Below are 23,606 nucleotides of genomic sequence, written 5' to 3'. Positions count from 1 at the left end.
CTCATCACCTTCATATGGTTCCCTTCCTCCTGCCCTTTCTCCCATGACCCGCTGTCCTCTCCTATCAGATTCCTTCTTAGAACATACAGCACAGTACAGACCCTTTGGCCCACAATGTTGTGCCGACCCTCAAACCCTGCCTCCCATATAACCCCCCACCTTAAATTCCTCCATATACCTGTCCAGTAATCTCTTAAACTTCACTAGTGTATCTGCCTCCACCATTGACTCAGGCAGTGCATTCCACGCACCAATCACTCTCTGAGTAAAAAACCTTCCTCTACCATCCCCCTTGAACTTCCCACCCCTTATCTTAAAGCCATGTCCTCTTGTATTGAGCAGTGGTGCCCTGGGGAAGAGGCGCTAGCTATCCACTCTATCTATTCCTCTTATTATCTTGTACACCTCTATCATGTCTCCTCTCATCCTCCTTCTCTCCAAAGTGTAAAGCCCTAGCTCCCTTAATCTCTGATCATATTGCATACTTTCTAAACCAGGCAGCATCCTGGTAAATCTCCTCTGTACCCTTTCCAATGCTTCCACATCCTTCCTATAGTGAGGCGACCAGAACTGGACACAGTACTCCAAGTGTGGCCTAACCAGAGTTTTATAGAGCTGCATCATTACATCATGACTCTTAAACTCTATCCCTCGACTTATGAAAGCTAACATCCCATAAGCTTTCTTAACTACCCTATCCACCTGTGAGGCAACTTTCAGGGATCTGTGGACATGTACCCCGAGATCCCTCTGCTCCTCCACACTACCAAGTATCCTGCCATTTACTTTGTACTCTGCCTTGGAGTTTGTCCCTCCAAAGTGTACCACCTCACACTTCTCCGGGTTGAACTCCATCTGCCACTTCTCAGCCCACTTCTGCATCCTATCAATGTCTCTCTGCAATCTTTGACAATCCTCTACATTATCTACAACACCACCAACCTTTGTGTCGTCTGCAAACTTGCCAACCCACCCTTCTACCCCCACATCCAGGTCGTTAATAAAAATCACAAAAAGTAGAGGTCCCAGAACAGATCCTTGTGGGACACCACTAGTCACAATCCTCCAATCCGAATGTACTCCCTCCACCACGACCCTCTGCCTTCTGCAGGCAAGCCAATTCTGAATCCACCTGGCCAAACTTCCCTGGATCCCATGCCTTCTAACTTTCTGAATAAGCCTACCATGTGGAACCTTGTCAAATGCCTTACTAAAATCCATATAGATCACATCCACTGCACTACCCTCATCTATATGCGTGGTCATCTCCTCAAAGAACTCTATCAGGCTTGTTAGACACGATCTGCCCTTCACAAAGCCATGCTGACTGTCCCTGATCAGACCATGATTCTCTAAATGCCCATAGATCCTATCTCTAAGAATCTTTTCCAGCAGCTTTCCCACCACAGACGTAAGGCTCACTGGTCTATAATTACCCAGACCATCCCTACTACCCTTTTTGAACAAGGGGACAACATTCACCTCCCTCCAATCCTCCGGTACCATTCCCGTGGACAACGAGGACATAAAGATCCTAGCTTTATGATCCTTCTTCAACCTTTACCTCTTCCAGCTCTCACTTCCCAGCTTCCTACTTCTTGCCTCCTACCCCACCTATCTACCTCCCCCCTTACCTGATCTCACCTATCACCTCCCAGCTTCTTACTTCATCCCTCCTCCCCAATCCATTTACCTTCCTTCTGACCTGGTCTCACTCATTACCTGTCAGTTTATAATCCTTTCCCTCCCCCTACCTTCTTATTCTGACTTCTTCCCTCTTCCTTTCCATCCTGATACAGGATCTTCGCCCAAAACATCGACTGTTTACTCCCCTCCATAGATGTTGCCTGACTTCCTGAGTTCCTCCAGCATTTTGTGTGCAACATCAAATTACACTAATCCGTACTGACTGCAAGTGATCCATATCCCACCATTCCCTGCACATTCATATGTCTAATAAACCCTTGAACAGCTATTGCATCTGCCTTCAGCACCACCCCTAGCAGCGTTCTGGGTGACTACCAGTATAAAAAACATGCCTCGGGCATCTCCTTTACACCCCCCTCCACCTTAAAGCTGTTTCTCTCCTATCTGGTATTTCTACCCTGCGATAAAAATACTGGCTGTCTTTTCTACTGAACAAAGCTGAAGCTGTTCTTAACAAATTCTTGTTCTAACATTTTAGAACTTTAGGGTGTCATGGTAATGTAGCCGTTAGCTTAACATTTTACAGTGCCAGTGATTATTGACAGAGGTTTAATTTCCACCGCTGTCTGTAAGGAGTTAGCACGTTCTTCCTGTGACTGCATGGGTTTCCTATGAGCTGTTCCAATTTCCTCCCACATTCCACAGACACACAGGGGTGGTGAGTTGTGGGCAAGCTATGATGGCACTGGAAGTGTGACGGCATTGAGGGCTGCCCCCAGCACAATCCTCACTGATTTAATCTGACACAAATGACACATTTCACGTATGTTTCATTGTTTTGATGTTCACGCTACAAATTAAGCCAATCTTTAATCTTTAAATTTTTTTCATCCCACCAGTCTTCCATTCAGCAAACTTTCGGCCATTTTTGCTGAGTGAAATTGAAGATGCACAAATGCACTTTCAGATACACATATTGCAAATGCACATGTGTACATGCAAGAACTCATGCATCAAAAGCCTTGTCACCCTGTGCATTTAAACATTTCTTCCTCCTTTGGCATATCCTGGGAACTGTCTGGGTTTGACCTGGAGTCTCTAGTAATAAAAATTACCAAGTCCCTGTTATAAGTTATAAGTAACTAGCTCCAGGCCTGCACATATACAGCAGTATGTCTGTCAGGCCACAGGCTAAGACTTGATCATTTGTAAGCTCAAGGATGAATGAAGAAAAACAAATGTGCATCTATATTACACCCTTTTCAAAAATGCTGAAGTTGCCTCCCATTACTTAAGCACAGGGTAAGAACAACAAAGGAGTAGTACGATTAAACTTATTACTCTGTCATGTTAGCAATGGTACACACAATGTGAAAACTACGAACCTGGCCCACTGCATGACCAACCAAAAGCACTGCAAAAAAAAAGAGAGCCCTCCATGTGTAGGAGCCCCAATCAATTCACTGCATGTGCACATGCCACATTCTCGGAATGGATCCAACACAGTTTACCCCCAAAGGTGTATACACACAGAAAGCTCCAACAAGTAATCTGGATCTTACCCATTTTTAAAATAAATGACGTGCGCTCGTTGAAGTCCTGTTTCGAGGAAAAATCCCAGTTCTTGTTCTTGGAATGCTGAACCAGGCTTCGGACTTCTGTTCTGAATGTTAGTGTTCAATACCTGGCTCCAAAAACAAGAACAATTGCTATTAGAAACATAGAAACATAGAAAACCTGCAGCATAATACAGGCCCTTCGGCCCACAATGCTGTGCCGAACATATACTTACTTTAGAAATTACCTAGGGTTACCCATAGCCTCTATTTTTCTAAGCTCCATGTATCTATCCAGGAGTCTCTTAAAAAACCCTATCATATCCACCTCCACCACCGTTGCCAGCAGCCGATTCCACGCATTCACCACTCTCTGCGTAAAAAACTTACCTCTGTACCTACTTCCAAAACACCTTAAAACTGTAACCTCTCATGCTAGCGATTTCAGTCCTGGGAAAAAGCCTCTGACTATCCACACGATCAATGTCTCTCATCATCAAATACACCTCTATCAGGTCACCTTTCATCCTCTGCCGCTCCAAGGAGAAAAGGCCAAGTTCACTCAACCTATTTTCATAAGGCATGCTTCCCAATCCAGGCAACATCCTTGTAAATCTCCTCTGCATCCTTTCTATAGTTTCCACATCCTTCCTGTAGTGAGGTGACCAGAACTGAACACAGTACTCCAAGTGGGATATGACCAGGGTCCTATGTAGCTGTAACATTACCTCTCAGCTCTTAAACTTAATCCCACGGTTAATGAAGGACAATGCACCGTATGCTTTCTTAACCACAGAGTCAACCTGCACAGCAGCTTTGGCCTATGGACTCGGACCCCAAGATCCCTCTGATCCTCCACACTGCCAAGAGTCTTACCATTAATTCTATTTTCTGCCATCATATTTGACCTATCAAAATGAACCACCTCACACTTATCTGGGTTGAACTCCATTTGCCACTTCTCAGCCCAGTTCTACATCCTATCGATGTCCTGTTGTAACCTCTGACAGCCCTCCACACGATCCACAACACGCCCAACCTTTGTGTCATCAGCAAATTTACTAACCTATCCTTCCACTTCCTCATCCAGGTCATTTATAAATATCACGAAGAGAAGGAGGTCCCAGAACAGATCCCTGAGGCACACCACTGGTCACCAACTTCCATCCAGAATATGACCCGTCTACAAGCACTCTTCTCCTTCTGTGGGCAAGCCAATTTTGGATCCACAAAGCAAGTTCCCCTTGGATCCCATGCCTTCTTACTTTCTCAATCAGCCAGGCATGGGTTACCTTATCAAATGCCTTGCTGAAATCTATATAAACTACATCTACTGCTCTACCTTCATCAATGTGTTTAGTCACATCCTCAAAAAATTCAATCAGGATCGTAAGGCACGACCTGCCTTTCACAAAGCCATGCCGACTACTCCTAATCATATTATGTCTCTCCAAATGTTCATAAATCCTGTCCCTCAGGATCTTTTCCATCAACTTACCAACCACTGAAGTAGGACTCACTGGTCTGTAATTTCCTAGGCTATCTCTACTCCCTTTCTTGAATAAGGGAACAGCATAATCTGTCTCCCTAACTGCTCCTTGACGTTCCTGTTACTAGTGGGTGGTCTATAAAAGACACCCAGTAAAGTTATTGACCCTTTCCTGTTTCTAACTTCCACCCACAGAGAGTCAGTAGACAATCCCTCCATGACTTCCTCCTTTTCTGCAGCCGTGACACTATCTCTGATTAACAGTGCCATGCCCCCACCTTTTTTGCCTCCCTCCCTGTCCTTTCTGAAACAACTAAAGCCTGGCACTCTAAATAACCATTTCTGCCCCTGAGCCATCCAATGCTCTGTAATGGCCGCAACATCATAGCTCCAACCACTGATCCACGCTCTAAGCTCATCCACTTTGTTCATGATGCTTCTTGCATTAAAATAGACACATCTCAAACCATTGGTCTGAGTGCATCCCTTCTCTTTCACCTGCCCATCTTCCCTCTCGCACTGTCTACAAGCTTTCTCTATTTGTGAGCCAACCATCTCTTCCTCCTTCTCTTCAGTTCGGTTCCCACCCCCAGCAATTCTAGTTGAAACTCTCCCCAATAGCCTTAGCAAACCTCCCTGCCAGGACGTTGGTCCCCCTTGGATTCAAGTGCAACCTGTCCTTTTTGTGCAGGTAACGCCGGCTCCAAAAGAGGTTCCAATGATCCAGAAACCTTAATTCCTGCTCCCTGTTCCAATCCCTCAACTATGCATTTATCCTCTACCTCACTCTATTCCTATACTCACTGTTGCGTGGCACAGGCAGAAAACCTAAGATTACTATGTTTGAGGTATTTTTAAACAACTTCTCAAATTGAGTCTGGAACAAGTTATTCACACCTGTATGTACATAAACATAAGTGAACAAAATTAGGAAAAGCAAACTTAAATCACCAAAAGAAAGGAAACTGTAGGTTTGAACTGAGCCGTACAAAGATATACTTACTTCTACAACATATTCTGAATTATTAAAAAATAACAAGAGTCCCCTTGACATATTTCTGCACTTTGAATACAGTGTTTTATTCCCTTCCATAGATGCTGCCTGACCTGCTGAGTTCCTCCAACATTTTGTGTGCGTTGCTCAAGATTTCCAGCATCTGCAGAATCTCGCACAACACACTGGAGGAACTCAGCAGGTCGGGCAGCATCCGTGGAAACGAACAGTTGTTTCCACGGATGCTGCCCGACCTGCTGAGTTCCTCCAGCATGTTGTGCGTGTTGCTTTGGCCCCAGCATCTACAGAGTATTTTGTGTTTATGATCTGCAGAATCTCTTGCATCTAACAATTCAATTTTGATAATAATTTGAATTGGAGGAGAAGATGGCGGCGTGACGACAGCACGTGCGGCCACTTCGGCGGTGATGTCTGTTATCTGTCAAGTAGGTGACCGTGCACAATTCTGATTTGATGGAGACAGATGTGAGAGTATGGAGGAACATCTGGAAATCTTCTGAAATGCCTGCTTCGCTGCTGCTGCTACTGTGTGGTAACCGGAATCTCTGGAGCTGAAGGCCCCGAAATCCTCGGCTTTGCCTGTTTCAGCGGCCGGGGCGAGGTCGAAGGCGCTCGGGAGGTTGTATCGGAAGGCTGGTCCGAAGCTAGGAGTTTTCGGATGGATAGACTCAGGGTCGGCTGCGGTCGGCTGCTTCCGAGGCATCGGCAGTTGTCGGTGCCTGGAGGTTTATGGCAGGGAGTTTCTCCCTTTTGCCGCTGCTATCGGAGACTCAGGAATCGATCGACTCGGGGACTTTGAGACTTTATTTACCGTGCCCATGGTTTGTTCTTCATCAAATTATAGTATTTCTTTGCACTGCTGTAAATAATTATGTGGTTCTGTCAGTGTTAGACTTTGGTTTGTCTTGTTTTCTGTGATAGCACTCCGGAGAAACATTGTATCATTTCTTAATGCATGTATGCATTTCTAAATGACAATAAAAGAGAACTGAGTGTTGTCATAATCTAAAATTTCTATTTCAATACTCTGTCCAAAAATATATGCTAAAAAGATCATATTGAATGTAAAACTGAAAATGCTTGAAATTTCCAGCAGATCAGACAATTTTTATGTCGAGAGCTAGAGAGAAACTGAGCTTTATTTCAAATGACTTTTCATCAGAACTGGCCTCCTACATTGTTCTAACAAAGTTCAATCAAATCTTGAGGACAGCACCTCATCTGGGACTGGGTGCATTGCATCCTTCAGGACTCAATAGTCAACCGAAAAATTTCACATAAAACCATAGGATCATAATTCATAGGAACAGAATTAGGCCACTCAGCACATCGAGTCTGCTTCGGCATTCCATTATGGCTAATTTATTATCCTCCTAAATCCATTCTCCTGTTTTCTCTCCATAACTCTTGACCCCGAGTAAACAAGAATGTATGAATCTCCGCTTTAAATATACTCAATGACTTGACCTCCACAACCATCCGTGGCAATGAATTCCACAGATTCACCACTCTCTGACTAAAGGAATGCCTTCTCATCCCTGTTCTAAATGTATGTCTCTCCTTTCTGAGGCTGTGCCCTCCGGTCCAAGACTCACCATCTATAGGAAATATCCTCTCCAAATACACTCTAATTGACTTTTCAATATTCGACAGATTTCAATGAGATCCCCCATCATTCTTCTAAATTCCAGTGAGGACAGGCCTAGAGCCATTAAATGCTCCTTATACTTTAACCATTTCATTTCCAGAATCAGTCTCATGAACTTCATTTGGACCCTCTCCAATGCCAGCACATTTTTTCTTGGGTAAGAGACCAAAAACTGCTCACAATACTACATGTGTGGTCTGACCAATACCTTTTAAAGCCTCAGCATCACATCATTGCTCTTATATTGTAGTCCTCTTGAAATGAATCCTAACATTGCATGTCTTCCTTATCAATGTCTCAACCTTTATGGAATCCTGCACAAGGGTTCCCAAGTCCCTTTGCCCCTCTGATTTTTGCATCTTCGCCCTGTTTAGAAAATAGCCTACTTCTTTATTCCTTCTACTAAAGTGCATGACCATTCACTTCCCTACTCTATATTCCATCTGCCACTTCCTTGCCCATTCTTCCAATCTGTACAGGTTATTCTGCAGACTCCCTCTCTCCTCAACACTACCTGCCCCTCCACCTATCTTTTTACTGTTCGCAAACTTGGCCATAAAAACCATTAATTCCATCATCTAAATCACTGACATAGAACATGAAAAGAATCGATCCCAATACAGACCCCGGCAAGCACCATTGGTCAGCAGCAGCCAACCAGAATAAGTCATCTTTATTCTGACTCTTTGCCTCTGCCAGTCAGCCAATCTTCGTCCATGCTAGTATACTTTCTTTAAAACAATGGATTCTCATCTTGTTAAACAGCCTCATGTGCAGCAACTAGTGAAAGACCTTCTGTATATCCAAGTAAACAATGTCCACTGACTCTCCTTCACCTAAGCTACCTGTTCGTTCCTTAACGAATTCCAGCAGATTTGTCAGGCAATATTTCCCCTCAAGGAAACCGTGCTGACTTTAGCCTACTTTATCATGCGCCAACAAGTACACCAAAATCTCATCTTTAACAGTGGAAGCCAACATCTTCCCAACCACTGAAGTCAGGCTAACTGGCCTACAATTTCCTTTCTTCTGCCTCCCTCCCTTCTTAAAGAGTGGAGTGACATTTGCAATTTCCAGTCCTCCGGAATCATCCTAAAATCTAGAGGTTCTTGAAATATCATTCCTAATGCCTGCACAAACTCTTCGGTCATCTATTTCAGAACTCTGGCATGTAGTCCATCTGGTTTAGGTGACTTGTCTTCCTTCAGAACTTTCAGCTTCCCAAGCACCTTCTCATTATTAATAGCAACGACACTCACTTCTGCCTTCTGACACTCTCAAATTTCTAGCATACTGCTAGTGTCTTCCACCGTGAAAACTAATGCAAAATATTTATTAAGTCCATCCACCATTTCTTTGTCCCCATGGCTACCTCTCCAATGTCATTTTCCAGCAGTTCAATATCCACTCTCGCCTCTCTTTTACTCATTATATATCTGAAAAACCTCTTTGATATTATTGGTTAGCTTACCTTCATATTTCCTCTTTTTTCTCCTTATGTTTTTTTAGTTGCCTTATGTTGGTTTTTAAAAGCTTCCTAATATTTTTGTTATATCATATGCCCTCTCATTTGCATTTATGCTGACTTTGACATCCCTTGTCAGCTCTGGCTGCCTCATCTTTTTTAAAATATTTCTTCATCTTTCAGATGTATTTATCCTGCACTTTCCGAATCACCACAGAAACTCAAACATTACTCTCTCATGCCTATGTAATTCTATTTATTCCACTATAATACTGATACATCTTACTTTATCTTCTGTCTCTCAAACAGCAAGGTGAATATTATGATCACTGTCTCCTAAGGGTTCCTTTATCTTAAGCTCCCGAATCAAATCTGGTTCATTGCACAACAGCCAAACCAGAATTGCCTTTCCCCTAGTAGGCTCATCCACAAGCTGCTTCAGAAAGCCATCTAGTAGGCATTCTACAATTCCTCTCTCTTGTGATCCAACAACAACCTGATTTTCCCAGGTTGCCACATTGCCCTCACTACATTCTTTTTCTATTTCCCATTGAAAGTTATATCCCACATCCTTGCTACTGTTCGGCAGCCTGTATATAACTTCCTTCAGGATCTTTTTACCCTTGTAGTTTCTTAACTCTACCCACAAGGGTTCTACATCTTCTGATCCTATGTCACCTCTTTCTAAAGATTTGTGTTTTTTTTACCGATAGAGACACCGCAGCCCCTCCGCTTACTTGCCTCTCCTTTCAATACAAAATGCATACTTGAATGTTAGGCTCACAACTATGATTTTCTTTCAGCCACGATTCAGTGATGCTCACGATATCATACCTGCCAATCTCCAACTGCGCTACAAGATCATCTACCTCATTCTGTATACTGTGTGCATTCAAATATCACAGTTTCAGTCCTGTATTCATTATCCTTTTCGATTTTTCCCCCATGTTACACTTCAGATTATTCCAACTGCAATTTTGCCCTATCATATACCAATCCTTCCTTACAGTCACACTACACATTGCCAATTGCCCCAACCTCAGCCCTAACATCCTGGTTCCCATACTCCTGCCAAAATAGTTTAAACCCTCCCCAACAACTCTAGCAAATCCCTCCATCAGATACACACATTTGATTAGCAGAAATAAATTAGCTATTGAAACTGTTGTTTATAAAATTGGAGAATGTGTAGGTGAATATTCTGATAAAGATTGTGGATGAGGTCGTGATGAGTTATGCCATGCTCATCTCTCTCTGTACTTTGTCAAGGTGATGACAATTTGCTTGGTGTTACTATACAGTGCCCATAAAAAGTACTCACCACCCTCCCCTCCTTGTAAGTTTTCAGGTTGTATTTTATTACAACATTGAATCATAGTGGATTTAATTTGGCTTTTTTGACACTGATCAACAGAAGAAGGCACTTTCATGTCATGATGCCAGAAACAGCCAAGAGTGAAAGTGAAACAATTTCACTCCTTCAACAAGTTAGAAACTACGAAGATTTTGAAGGAACTTACAATAATCTAGAACAGGGGTCCCTAACCTTTTGCGCACCGCAGACTGGTTTAATATTGACAATATTCTTGTGGACTTCGTGTACGTTCAAGTTCAACAGTGGGTGTGACAGGGAATGAGGAAAGGTGCAGCTGACTCATATCGGTTCATATCACCAAATCATATCGTTTCCTCATGGCCCGGTTGCACATGCTTGCGGCCCAGTGGTTGGGGACCAGTGATCTAGAACTTTACAATGAAGATTTGGAGGATACAATTGTCAACAGCATTGTATGAAGGCAGTCCATTATCTGCACTAGATCTGTGTGCTGATTTTGTTCATTTAGTCAATCAAAAGAACATGGCAATGTATACCGGATGAATTCCTCTGTTGATAACTATTAGGAAGTAATACAGTGAGAAAAGAAAGAGAAATTGCCTTTAAACTCACGAGAGAGCATAGGCCATCAACCTTTTGCTGTTGATGTTTCTTTTTTACGAGGTCGAGTTGCTAGCTCGATGCTCAACCCAGCACAGATGAAAAGCGTGCCAGGGTAGCCGGCTAGATTCGAACTTGGGAGCCTTCGCTCCGAAGTCCGGCACTGATGCCACTATGCCACCAGCCGGCTAGTTTTACAGTACTGTAGCAGTATTGCTAGTGTTCTAATTTATTCATTTAAATACTTAATTTGTTACTCAGTTAAACAGCAGTTCGTCTTTATTATACATGTTTAACTATTTCCATGAAACTTCGGATAATTGAGACAGCTGTTTAATTAGGCTAAAATGTACTGGTCCCAATGTGTCCCAATTAACTGGAAACCACTGTGCATATTAATTAATTAATTAGTGCAAACGGAGAGCAAAAGTAGTGAGGTAGTGTTCATGGGTTGGTTCATTTTCCATTCAGAAGTCTGATGGTGGAGGGGAAAAAGCTGTTCCTGTAATGTTGAGTGTGTGTCTTCAGGCTCCTGTCTCTCCTCTCTGATGGTGGTATAAGAACAGAGCATGCCCTGGTTGATGGGGTCCTTAATGAGGGATGCTACCTTATTGAGGCATCACCTTTTAAAGGCATCCTCAGTGGTGGGGAGCCAGTGCCCATGATGGAGCTAGCTGAGCTTGCAACCGTCTGCAGCTCTTTCTGATCCTCTGCAGTGGCCCCTCCATAACCCTAACCCTAAGCTTAAGGTGTGGCAACACATGCAGGCTGCCCCAGCAACTCTCTGAGTGTGTTTGTTGGTAATGCAAATGAAACATTTCACTGTATGTTTTGATGTACATGTGATAAATAAATCCAAATCTGAACCTGAAATAGCTGATACACACAGAGGAACTCAGCAGGTCAGGCAGCATCAATGGAAAGGAATAAATAGTTGACCGTTTGGACTGAGACCCTGCATCAGGACTGGAAAAGAAGGGGGAAGAAGCCAGAATTAAAAGGTGGAGGGAGGGGGAGGAGTACAAACTGCAAATATACTGGATTTCCTTCATTATCAATGGGTCTAAATCTTAAAGTTCCCTACAGATGTCAGAGAGTACAACTGAATTCTCAAAGATGAAACTTTGTTGTTTCTAGTATTCCCTGCTTTCATTTCTATGTGAGAGAAGATCTTCATTACAAAGACTTCAGCAGTCAAAAAGGCCATTTAGCCACGCCTTCTCAAGGACAATTAGGAATGGGCAATAAATACTGGCCTTGGCAGTGCCACTTGCATTGCACAAATGAATATTAATAAATTCTTAAATCTAGACCATTTATGGTCTTCACAGGCACGTGCTCAAGTAATGACAAATGATCATGGCTGAAGGTGAGTCTGTCTTTGAGTCAGTTAAGTATGTAGACATAAAAGGCATTTAACTTCCAGTATGTAGCCATCAGTTTGTATGGAAAGTACAATCATCCCTGATTGAGAACAGGAGTAACACTCACCAGCTGTTCACTCATTTGGTCTATATGCAACAGGGTAATCTCTGGTTGCAACAATGAACAGAGGTTTGACATTAACAATTGAACTTCTACAATTTTTTTTTATGTTTAATAAATTATCTTCCCTAAGTGCACCTGGAAATGACACCCTGGATATTGCATGACATTGCCCATTTAACCCTTTCAATGACATAAAAGGTTGAATGAGTGGTTCTGTCCATGAGTATATTAACGTCTTATTTTTAATCTATGCATTAATCAGAAATCTAAAGTTATGAAAAAATGATGTTCTATGGATTACAGATAAAGAAAACTGGATTGGATTGAATTAGTTTATTACTGTCACATGTACCCAGATATAGTGGGAGTCTTTGTTGTGTGCAGTCCAGACAAATGTCACTACATATAACTACACTGAGGAATTGTTAGATTAGCATGTAGAATTGTTATTTTCCTTGTAGTTCAACTTTCCTAGGCTTGCTTGTAATTTTATATAATACGTCACAGTAGTGTAGTGGTTAGCGTGACACTATTAAAGCTCAGGGCATTTCTGAGTTTGAAGTTCAATTTTAGCGCTGTCTGTAAGGAGTTTGTAGGTTCTCCATGGGACTGTATGGGTTTCCTCCAGGTTTTCCAGGTTCTTTCCACATTCCAAACTCATACTGGTCCATAGGTTAATTAGTCATTGTAAATTGTCCTGTGATTAGGCTAGTGTGAATAGGTGAGTTGCTGGGCAGTGTGGCTTGTTGAGTCAGAAGGGCCTGGTATCTCTAGAAAAATAAATAAATCTATATAGATTCAATTGTTCAGTGAAATGGCCAGTACTTACAGTACAGTTGCCTCAGTATTTTTCTAGAAACTTTTAAGTTTTGAGTAGTGGTGTCACATCACTCAAATCTGGCTATTTTATAGGCTAATTGTTATCACTGGAATTTGGGCTATCTCTAGTCTGAGTATGAGAGGACAATGAATACTTTTTGCTTTGTCCTTTTCCTTTTTGTTCTCTCGGCTCCTCTTTCTCGTTCATTTTCTAGTCTTGTAACACTTAATAAAACCATTGTAAGCAATAAGTTTTATACTCATTCAGGACTTACAAAGAACCTGTGGATCATAAAACTATCAGAATTTAACAGTACTAAAAAGAAAACAATGCAGAATAGAGTGTTGCAGTTTCAGTGAAAGTGCAGTGCAGGTAGACAAATAAAGTCCAATTGACATGATAAGGCAGGTTGAGAAATTAAGAGTTCAAGATTTCATCTTCTGGTGTATGAGAGATCTGTACAAGAGTCTACTAAGAGCTGGATGGAAGCTGTCCTCGTGTCTGGTGATACGTACTCTCTCAAACTTTTGTACCTTCTATCCAATGGAAAAGTGAAGAAGAGAGAATGACCAGGCTGGGGAGGGCCCTTGATTACACTGGCTGCTTTCTCAAGGCAGAAGAAAGTTTAGACGGTGTCAGGAAAGGGGAGGCTGGTTTGTGTAATAGACTGGGCTGCGTTCACAGTTCTTTGCAATTTCTTGAGATGTCGGACAGAGCAGTTGCAAGCCAAGCTGTGATGCATCTGGACAGGATGCTTTCTTTGGTGCATCTGTAAAAAGTGATAAGAGTCATCGGGGATATGCTGCATTTCATCTGCCTTTTAAGGAAAATTCAAACGACCAGAATATCATGCCACAGTACAGCATAAATTGAGCAATAAGTAGGTGGACAAATTGACCATTCCTAACACTCGTTTTATTTGCTCCTCAGGCAGAATATCCTGTTCAGATTTTGTTAGATTAGTTCATCAAAAGATTAAAAAAGGATATCATAATATTAAACATAACATAATAGCACCTGATGCAGTTAAATAGTTATACATTGACAACAAAGACTAGTTTGGAAGGTAGTGAGGAGGATAGTCTTTGCTTACAGAACAATATTGAACAGATGGTAATTTATTTTATTTCTCTAATGATACCTCTCAACCATTGGGTTTTTGAACCAAAGGGGATAACTTCACTCAACTTTATTTACCCCTCACTGAGCTGTTCCCACAACCTATGGACTCACTTTCAAGGAATCTTCATCTCATATTCTCAATATTTATTGCTTATTTATTTATTATTATTATTTCTTTCCTTCTTTTTCTATTTGCACAGTTTGTTGGTTTTTGCACATTTGCTGAAAGCCCACGTTGGTGTGGTCTTTCATTGATTCTATTACAGTTATTATTCTACTGTGGATTTATTTAGTATTCTCTCAAGAAAATGAATCTCAGAGTTGTGAATGGTAACATATATGTACTTTGATAATAAATTTATGTTGAACTTTGCAGCATGGAATTAGGTCCATCCAGCCCACCAAGACCATACCACACAATTACACACATGTGACCATTTAACCTACAAACCTGTATGTCTTTGGAATGCGGGAGGAAACCACAACACCCAGAGGAAATTCACGTGGTCACGAGAAGAATGTACAAACTCTTTACCGACAGTGGTGGAAATTGAACCTAGTGCTATAATAGCATTATGCTATTATCCCGCCCCAGTTCTACACCCTAATCCAACAAAAGTTAATCCTGTTTTTTTTTATATACAATGGTGTGTTGTTAACCACTCAAAGATTGAAAACAGAATAAGTGAACAAAGATGTAATAGTATATTTCAGAATTGAGTCCAACAGATCATCTCTTCACACAAACTCCCTCCCACTCTAATTCATCTGGCCCTGTCAGCATAGCCTTCTGCTCCATTCCCCCTCGTGCTTATCTAGCTTCCTGTCCAATCTCCCTATGCTGTTCAGCCACACCAGCCCTTTTGCCAACAGAGAATTTATTCTTCAATCACATAAGGGCATGAAAACATTCCATTTTAATGACAAGATGGAAGCCTTCATATAAACCACACATTTTTTTTAATGGTGGAGAGCACTTCATAAAGTAAATGCAAGAGCTAAACCAAAATTTAAGGTCAAGTTTAGACTTTCTGGCAAAACACAGAACGAAGCAAAATGTACTTAGAAATATCCACCCCGTCAAGCTGAGCTGTTGCCAACACACTGCCTCTTTGGAATGAAAATCAGCTCAGTTATGATAAACATGATTACTGTGCAAAGAAACAAATAACAAATCACATTATTTCATGACTTCAAGTTTGAAATATATTTTTCAACAGACGAGAAAAATTAATGATCGCGTCTTTTGGAAGACACTGAAAATGAGATGGGTTATTCAAAGAAGAGCTCTAGACAATCTAACCGATATACTGCAATTAGCTCCATACGCTGCTCCGCAGTATTAACCCAGGCAGCAGTGTAATACTCACCCTGTACATATTTGGCAAAATGCCCTTCATGTACATCTGTCTGGACAATTGGGATCCAAAGGCATTTCATTTTTCCCATGTCTGCATGTTTCCAGAAGAAATAATAGCAGATTGCAGATCCTCAGTGTTTTAATCCAAATGGGCATTTTCTATCTTGTTCCATAAACCTGGGAACAACCCACATCATTTCATACCATTCCTGCTATGTGATTTATGAAACTTGGCAAATAACCTGCACACTGCACAGGGTTCAATGATCAGATAATACTTCAATGATGTTTACCGAGGGGTGAATATTGGCCAGGACACAAAGACTAATTTTCTTTGTCCTTATTTTAATTAGTGCAATGGACTCTTTATGGATAATTATGGTTTAGTTGAAAGCCTCTAGAAAACAGTCCTAAGCTTTCTCTTTGTTATTTTGAGACCTTTTCGATTGAAGATACATGTAAGTGAACCAGGATTGCTTCTTCGTCAACCATGTTACATACTTCACAGATTTCCTTTCTCCCACCTCTTTCCTGGAAGAAAATACACCCTGGCCTACTGCTTTCATTAAGCTTACTGACTTTGCTGACTTGTTTAATAGCTCAAGAACAAATACAGTTAATTCACTTCAAGAATAATTTATGTAATTCCTCCTACATATACTTAGTTAAGTTTAGTTAGCATTATTGTACCCAGTCAATAAATAACTCTGATCTGGATACAGCCAAAACTGCACACGCTGCAAAGGCAAACATTTTATTAGCTTTCAGTAAATTTCATACTAGTCATAGAATCGGGGTCATGTAGTACAGAATGTGACCTAATGGCTGATTATGTACACGCTACCCATTATAGCGACCTACACTAATCCATCACACTCGTCCCCACCGTTCAGCACATTTACAAAGAGTGCTGCTACAAGAAAGCAGCATCCATCAACACAGAACCACACCATTCAGGCGATGCTCTTTTCTCATGACTACCACTGGGCAGGAGGTACAGGAGCTTTGGGTCCTACATAACCAGGTTTAGTAATAGTTGCTATCCTTCAATCATCAGGCTCCTGAACCAGCATGGATAACTTCACTCACCTCAACAATGAACTAACTCCACAACCTCCAGACTCACAATAAAGGATTCTACAACTCAAGTTCCCAGTATTATTTATTTTTTTTATTTGTACAATTTTTCTTCTTTTGCACATTGGTTGTTTGCTAGTCTTTGTTTATTTATAGTTATTCATAAATTCTATTGTATTTCTTTTATTTTTGTAAATGTCTGCAAGAAAACACATCTCAGGGTTGTATACGGTGACCTAAAAGTACTTTGATAATAAATTTACTTTGACTATGTTTACATGCATTACCTCCATTGCCTATTAGCAATGTACAATTTATCCAATTCTTATAACATATAAAACTATAAATCACTTAAAAATTATTTGTTTTAAGCATTTTTATAAAAACTTTATTTAGCCTTAAAACCTGAATTCAGCTAGAGTAAGCAGGAGTCCTGCAATGGAGACCAAGTCATTGGGGATATTTAAAGTGGAGATTGACAGGTTCTTGATTTGTAAGGGTGTCAAAGATTGCAGGAGAGAGAAGGCAAGAGAATGGGGTTGAGAGGAAAAATAAAGCAGGCACAATCAAATGGCAGAACAGACTCAATGGACCAAATGGCCTAATTCTGCTCCGGTGTCTTAAGGTCTTTATCATTCTTTTTGGGATAGTCAGTAAGTATTTTGCAGTTTTCACTGTGGAAAACATCAGTAGTATGCCAGAAATTAAAGAATGTCAGAGGGCTGAAGTGAGTGTTGTTGCTATTACTAAGCAGAAAGTGGTTGGGAAACTGAAAGGTCAGAAAGTAGATAAGTCACCAGGACCAGATAGACTACACCCCAAGGTTCTGAAAGAGGTAGCTGAAGAGATTATGAAGGAATTAGTAATGATCTTTCCAGAACTGCGAGATTCTGGGGTGGTTCCAGAGGACTGGAAAATTACAAATGTCTCTCACTCTTTAAGAAAGGAGGGAGGCAAAAGACAGGAAATTATAGGCCATTTAGCCAGGCTTCAGTGGTTGTTAAGATATTGGAGTCTATTATTAAGGATGAGATTTCAAGGTACTTGGAGGCACAGGATAAAATAAGCCAAAGTCAGCATGGTTTCCTTAAGGAGAAATCTTGCCTAACAAATCTTTTGGAATTCTTTGAGGAAATAACAAGCAGAATAGCTAAAGGAGGGTCACTGGATGTTGCTTACTTGGATTTTCAGAAGGCCTCACACAAGGTCTCGCACATGAGGCTGCAAAACAAGACAAGAGCCCATAGTATTACAGGAAAGATACTAGCATGGGCAGAAGATTGGCTGACTAGCAGTAAGCTAGGAGTGGAGACCTTCTCTGGTTGGCTGCTGGTGAATAGTGGTGTTCCACAAATGTCAGTGTTGAGACCACTTCTTTGTATGTTATATATCAATGATTTGGATGACAGAATTGATGGCTTTGTGGCCATACTTGCAGACATTACAAAGATAGGTGGAGGGCAGGCAGTGTTGAGGAAGCAGGGAGTCTGCAGAAGGACAGGCAGATTAGGAAAATGGGCAAAAAAATAATATATGAAGTAATATGTCAGGAAGTATATGGTCATGCACTTTGGTAGATGGAATAAAAGCATAGACTATTTTCTAAAATGGGGTAAATTCAGAAATCAGAGGTTGAAATGGATTCCCTAAAGGTTAACTTACAGGTTGAGTCCATGATAAGGAAGGCAAATGCAATGTTAGCCTTGATTTCAAGGGGACTAGAATATAAAAACATGGATGTAATGGTGAGGCTTTACAAGACATTGGTCAGACTGTACTTCGAGTATTGACAGCCGCTTTGGGCCCCTTATATAACAGTGGATTTTCTGGCATTGGAGATGATCCAGATGAGGTTCATGAGAATGATCCCAGAATGAAAGGATTAACATATGAGGAGCCTGTACTTGCTGCAGTTTGGAAGAATGAGGGGGGGAATCTCATTGAAACCTATCAAATATTGAAATGCCAAGATAGAGTGGACGTGGACAGAATGTTTCCTACTATGGGGGAGTCAAGGACTAGACGACACAGCATCAGAATACAAGGGTATTTAGAACACAGTTGAAGAATTTCTTTAGCCAGATGGTGGTAAATCTGTGAAATTCATTGCCACAGACACCTGTGGAGGACAGGTCATTGGGTTAGTCATTAAGATGGAGATTGATAGGTTCTTGTTCAGTAAGGATGTCAAAGGTTACAGGGAAAAGGCAAGAGAATGGGGTTGAGAGGGATAGTGGAATGGTGAAGCAGACTTGATGGGCTGAATGGCCTAATTCTGCTCCTGCTTCTAATTGTTGTTGCTCCTTTCCACACCTTGTGGTGCATCGAGCAGCAGCCTTGCCATTTCTTTATCATTTTTGTCTCTTTTTTTTATGAGGCTGAGTTGCTAGTTCAATGCTCAACCCAGCACGATAGAAGGTATGCAAGGAGCTGGCCAGATTCAAACCCGGACAACTCGTCTCAAAGTCCAGCGCGGATGCTACTACGTCGGCTGTGTCTTATGGTCTTAAGAATTTCCGTTTCCTTGTTCTCTGTACAAGCCCCAAGAATAATGCCTTTGAGTTCTGCTGGAAACCCATTGATCAGCACATGATGAGAAATACATGAATAGACAAGTCATTAGCACATGTAGGCAACTTGGCCCTTCAATTCTGCAGTGCTATTCCATAACACCATGGCTGATCTAACTGCAAGTTAAAACTGCATTCCTGTCTGTCCACAGTTAACTTCCTGTCCCCAGCTTGTCAAAATTTGTTCAACCTCTGCCTCACAGTTCAAAGTTCAAAGCAAATTTATCAAAGTACTTGTATCACCATATACAACCCTGAGATTCACTTTTTTGCAGACATACTCAATAAATCCAATAACCATAATAGAATCAATGAAAGACTACACCAATCCGTGGGCAAAAGACAACACTGCAAATACATAATGATTTTTGATAGAAGGTAAAACATATCTCTTACCTAAAATCACAATGATCCATCAAAATATCGTCCTATTACTTGTTTACAAACTATATAAAAAATTGTAACATCATGCATCTCGCAACTAATTACCACTCGCTTAGGTAACCACAATATACTCACAGAAGAACAGAAAAGATGCCATAAGGGTATGAAAGCATGTAAAGAACAACTGATAACATATTCCATATTTCTAAATCAAGCCCAAAGAAAAAACAGAAATCTTTCATGTGATAATATATATTGACTACCTAAAAGCATTTGATTCTATCCCACACCCGTGGTTAATAGAAGCTCTTCATGTATATATAAACTATACCCAATATTTGTGAAATTCCTACAACATCTGATGAAGCATTGGCATACTAGAATCACACTATCCATTAACAACCGAAAAAAGAACAACCACCGTTATCAAAATAAACCGAGGCATTTTTCAGGGCATCTCTCTAAGCCCACTATGGTTCTGTCTAGCTTTAAACATGCTCTCGAATTTAGTGAATTAGATTTTAATAGGATATCAAATTAAAAACAACCAAATGAATTATACCTTGATACACCTTCTATACATAAACAATTTGAGATTATAATTAGCTTCATCGGTAAAGCTAAAATAATTAATTCAAATAGTACAACCATTTTTGAAGGATATAAACATAAACTTTGAACCAGATAAGTTCAGAACATCAAACATAAAGAAAGGTGCAATAGAGCTAGTAGAATATAAAACACAGCATCAGGATACAATACCAACAATGGATGAATATGAAACATACACGTATTTGGGATATCAACAAACAAAGGAAATAGATCATGGTGTGATAAAGGGAAAACTGTCACAGAATTTACCTCAAGGCTTAAGAAAATCTGCTGAACAGAGCTCAGTAGTAAAAATATAACAAAGACAATAAACACTTTTGTTATACCCATATTAACAGATTTTCCTGGCATAATATCTTGGTCCAAAACTGATCTAGAAAATTTACAAAGAAAAATAAAAACTGAAATGACAAATTTTAGAAAATGCTTTGTACACCCGAATACACTTAGATTAACACTTCCTAGGACAGGAGGAGGAAGAGGAATAACAGATATAAAAAAATTACACAACAGTCAGATAAAATTAAGGATATACCTTCATCAACAAAAACAGGATTCAGTATTCCATGCAAGCACATGCAATTCTGATAAGAAGTACACACCACTAAACTTAAATGAAACAACACCCAGAAAAATGCATGGATTATCACTATAGAAGAAAAGGTTAATCAACGAAAGAACATGATCTTCCATGGGAGACATCTCAGCAGAATAGATGTTGACAAGGAAGTATCAAACACCTGGCTCAGAGTTGGACACCTCTTCCCAGGAACAGAGGGGTTTTTTAAGGCAATACAGGAGCAAGTGGTTGACACAAAAAATTATCAAGAATACACAATAAAAAACCAACAAATTCAAAACAATAAATGCAGAAAATGCCAAGAGAAACCAGAAACAATGAAAGGTCTCAGCCCAAGATGTTAACTGTTAACTTTTTGCCATAGATGTTGCCTAGCCTGCTGAGTTCCTCCAGCGTTTTGCTCAGAAACAACCTAGAACATTACAGGATACTGCAGCGGTTTAACTCAATCTACAGACACAATCAAGTGGCAAATATCATTCACCAAAATCTTGCTTTAAAATACAAACTCATAAAAGATACCATACCTTACTATAAATAAAAGCCTGATTCAGTCTTAGTCAGAATCCTACAAATTATTTTATGACCGATCCATTATTACACATAGGACAATCTATAATAACCACCCGGATATAATATTATAGAATAAACAAGCAAGAACAACTTACTTCATAGATATAGCCATTCCAAACACACAAAATATACAGAAATCAGTAAGTGAAAAAGACCAGAAATCTGCTGATTTAAAAGAGGAAATTGAAAGGCCATGGAACACAAACTGGGTATACATTGTCCCAATAGTAATAGCTATAACCGGTATCAGTCCAAAGTCACTACACAATAGCATTAACCAATTAAGCCTACACACCAATATTTATGTAAATCTCCAGAAAGTCACAATACTAAGCACTACTAGAATAGTCCAAAAGTTTCTAGTAATTGAGAAATGGAGTGCTCTTGGCTATGCCCATACCTCAGGTTTTATGAGCTTGAGTTGAGAAAAAAATAAAAGCATAATCATAATAAATAAGTAAATAAGCAATAAATATCAAAACATCAGATGAAGAGCCCTTGAAAGTGAGTCCAGAGGTTGTGGGAACAATTCCGTGATGAAGTTGAATGAAATTATCCCCTTTGATGCAACGAAACGCCCGATGGTTGAGGAGTAATAACTGTTCCTGAACTTGGCGGTGTGAGTCTTTAGGCTCCTGTACCTCTTTCTAATGGCAGCAGCAAGAAGAGAACATGGCCTGAGAGGTGGGGGGTCCTTGATGATGGATGCTACTTTCCTGTGATTGTGCTCAATGGTGGGGTGGGGAGGGCTTTACCTGGAGTGTATCCACTACTTTTTGTAGTTTTCTTTTTCAGTTCAAGGGCATTGGTGTTTCCATAAAGGCCATGATGCAGCCATGATACTCTCCATCGCACACCTATGGAAGTTTATCAGTTTTAGATGACGTGTCAAATCTGCGCAAACTTCCAAAAAAGTAGAGGCACTGCTGTGCCTTCTTTGTAACGGCAGTTATGTGCTGCGCTCAGGGCAAATCCTCCAAAACTACAACAGAGGAATTTGAAGTTACTGACTCTCTCCACATCTGATCCTCCGATGAGGACCGGCTCATGGACCTCTGGTTTCCTCCTCCTGTAGTCAATATTCATCTCTCTTCTACATGCTGATTTGTCACCACCTTTGACTTAGCCCACAACAGTGGTTGCTAGTTACAGTGGTGACTGGTGCTGCGCCTCAGGGTTCAGTCCTGGGCCCATTATGGCTTGATATCTATACCAATGATTTGGATAAAAATGTACAGGGGCTGGTATTTAAGTTTCCATACGACACTGATATAGGTGAAATAGTCAATGAAGAAAGTTATCAAAAGTGATAGGGCAATCTTGATCAGCTGAGTAAGTGGGCTGAAGAATGGCAAATGGAATACGCCATTGATAAATGAGAGATGTTGCATTTTGCAAAGTCAAATCCGGACAGTACAATCACAGTTAACAGCACGTTCTGGAAATGTAAGAACAGAGGGACCTTGGAGTTTAGAATTCACCGAAAATGGAGTCATAGCTGGACAGAAGGCTTTTGGCATAGATATATGGTAAGCAGAAAGAAGGGTAAAGTTTTTCCACAGAGAGAGTGGCTGATATCTGGAATGCCTAAGCAGGTACAACCAATACAATTAGAGACATTTAGACGAATTCTTAAATGGAAAAAGCATAGAAGAATATGTTGCTAATGCAGACAAGAAAGATTAGTGTTAATGGGCAAAAACTCGGTATGGACACGATAGGGCCATTTCTGTGCTGTACAGCACTATAACTCTCTCTTACTCATTTGGGAGGCAGCTATGATTAAACAGAGGATGGATGGGAGAAATACTGACAAAATTACATTCTGCAAGTTGACTTTAAGGTTAAATAGAAATTCGTACAAGGACAATGAACGACTTTAAAAACCAATTCTAAAAGAGAACACTATAAAACAGACATTAAAATATAAAATTGAGATGGAACTTTCCATTATGTAATTCTGCCAGCTGAGCTTAAACACTAGGGAGACATTGCTCTGATTAGAATATTACCGGCTGACAATGAAAGGTACCATATGGCAACATAATTCTCAGATCTATGAATAATTCTGCTAAATCCTAATACTGGATGGACAATTTTGTGTGATTCATGTCTCCTGCGCTTTAGCAAATCATCACGGCACGCCAGCACCACCAAACACAATTAGGCATTGGTTCAGTTTCCGGGCATCACTTAATGAATCCTAGCCCTTGCACTTTTGACCAAATCAAGTTAATTTTTATAAAATAATTATCAGTGGAACA

The 23,606-nt window shown here is 40.5% G+C and overlaps 1 protein-coding gene across 2 annotated transcripts in view; it reads right to left on the bottom strand.

The window, feature by feature from the left end:
* ttc7b (tetratricopeptide repeat domain 7B) overlaps positions 1 to 23,606 on the bottom strand; it is a 470,264-nt gene that overhangs the window by 314,279 nt on the left and 132,379 nt on the right. For both annotated transcript variants that reach the window (XM_072272880.1, XM_072272891.1), the window contains exon 5: positions 3,210 to 3,331. In XM_072272880.1, coding sequence (XP_072128981.1) covers positions 3,210 to 3,331 — 122 coding nt within the window. The remainder of the gene's footprint in view (positions 1 to 3,209; positions 3,332 to 23,606) is intronic.

Source organism: Mobula birostris, chromosome 1 (genome assembly GCF_030028105.1).
Source record: "Mobula birostris isolate sMobBir1 chromosome 1, sMobBir1.hap1, whole genome shotgun sequence".
NCBI lineage: Eukaryota > Metazoa > Chordata > Chondrichthyes > Myliobatiformes > Myliobatidae > Mobula > Mobula birostris.
The sequence above is the reverse complement of the archived record's forward strand: the minus strand, read 5'-3'. Positions and strand labels throughout refer to the sequence as shown.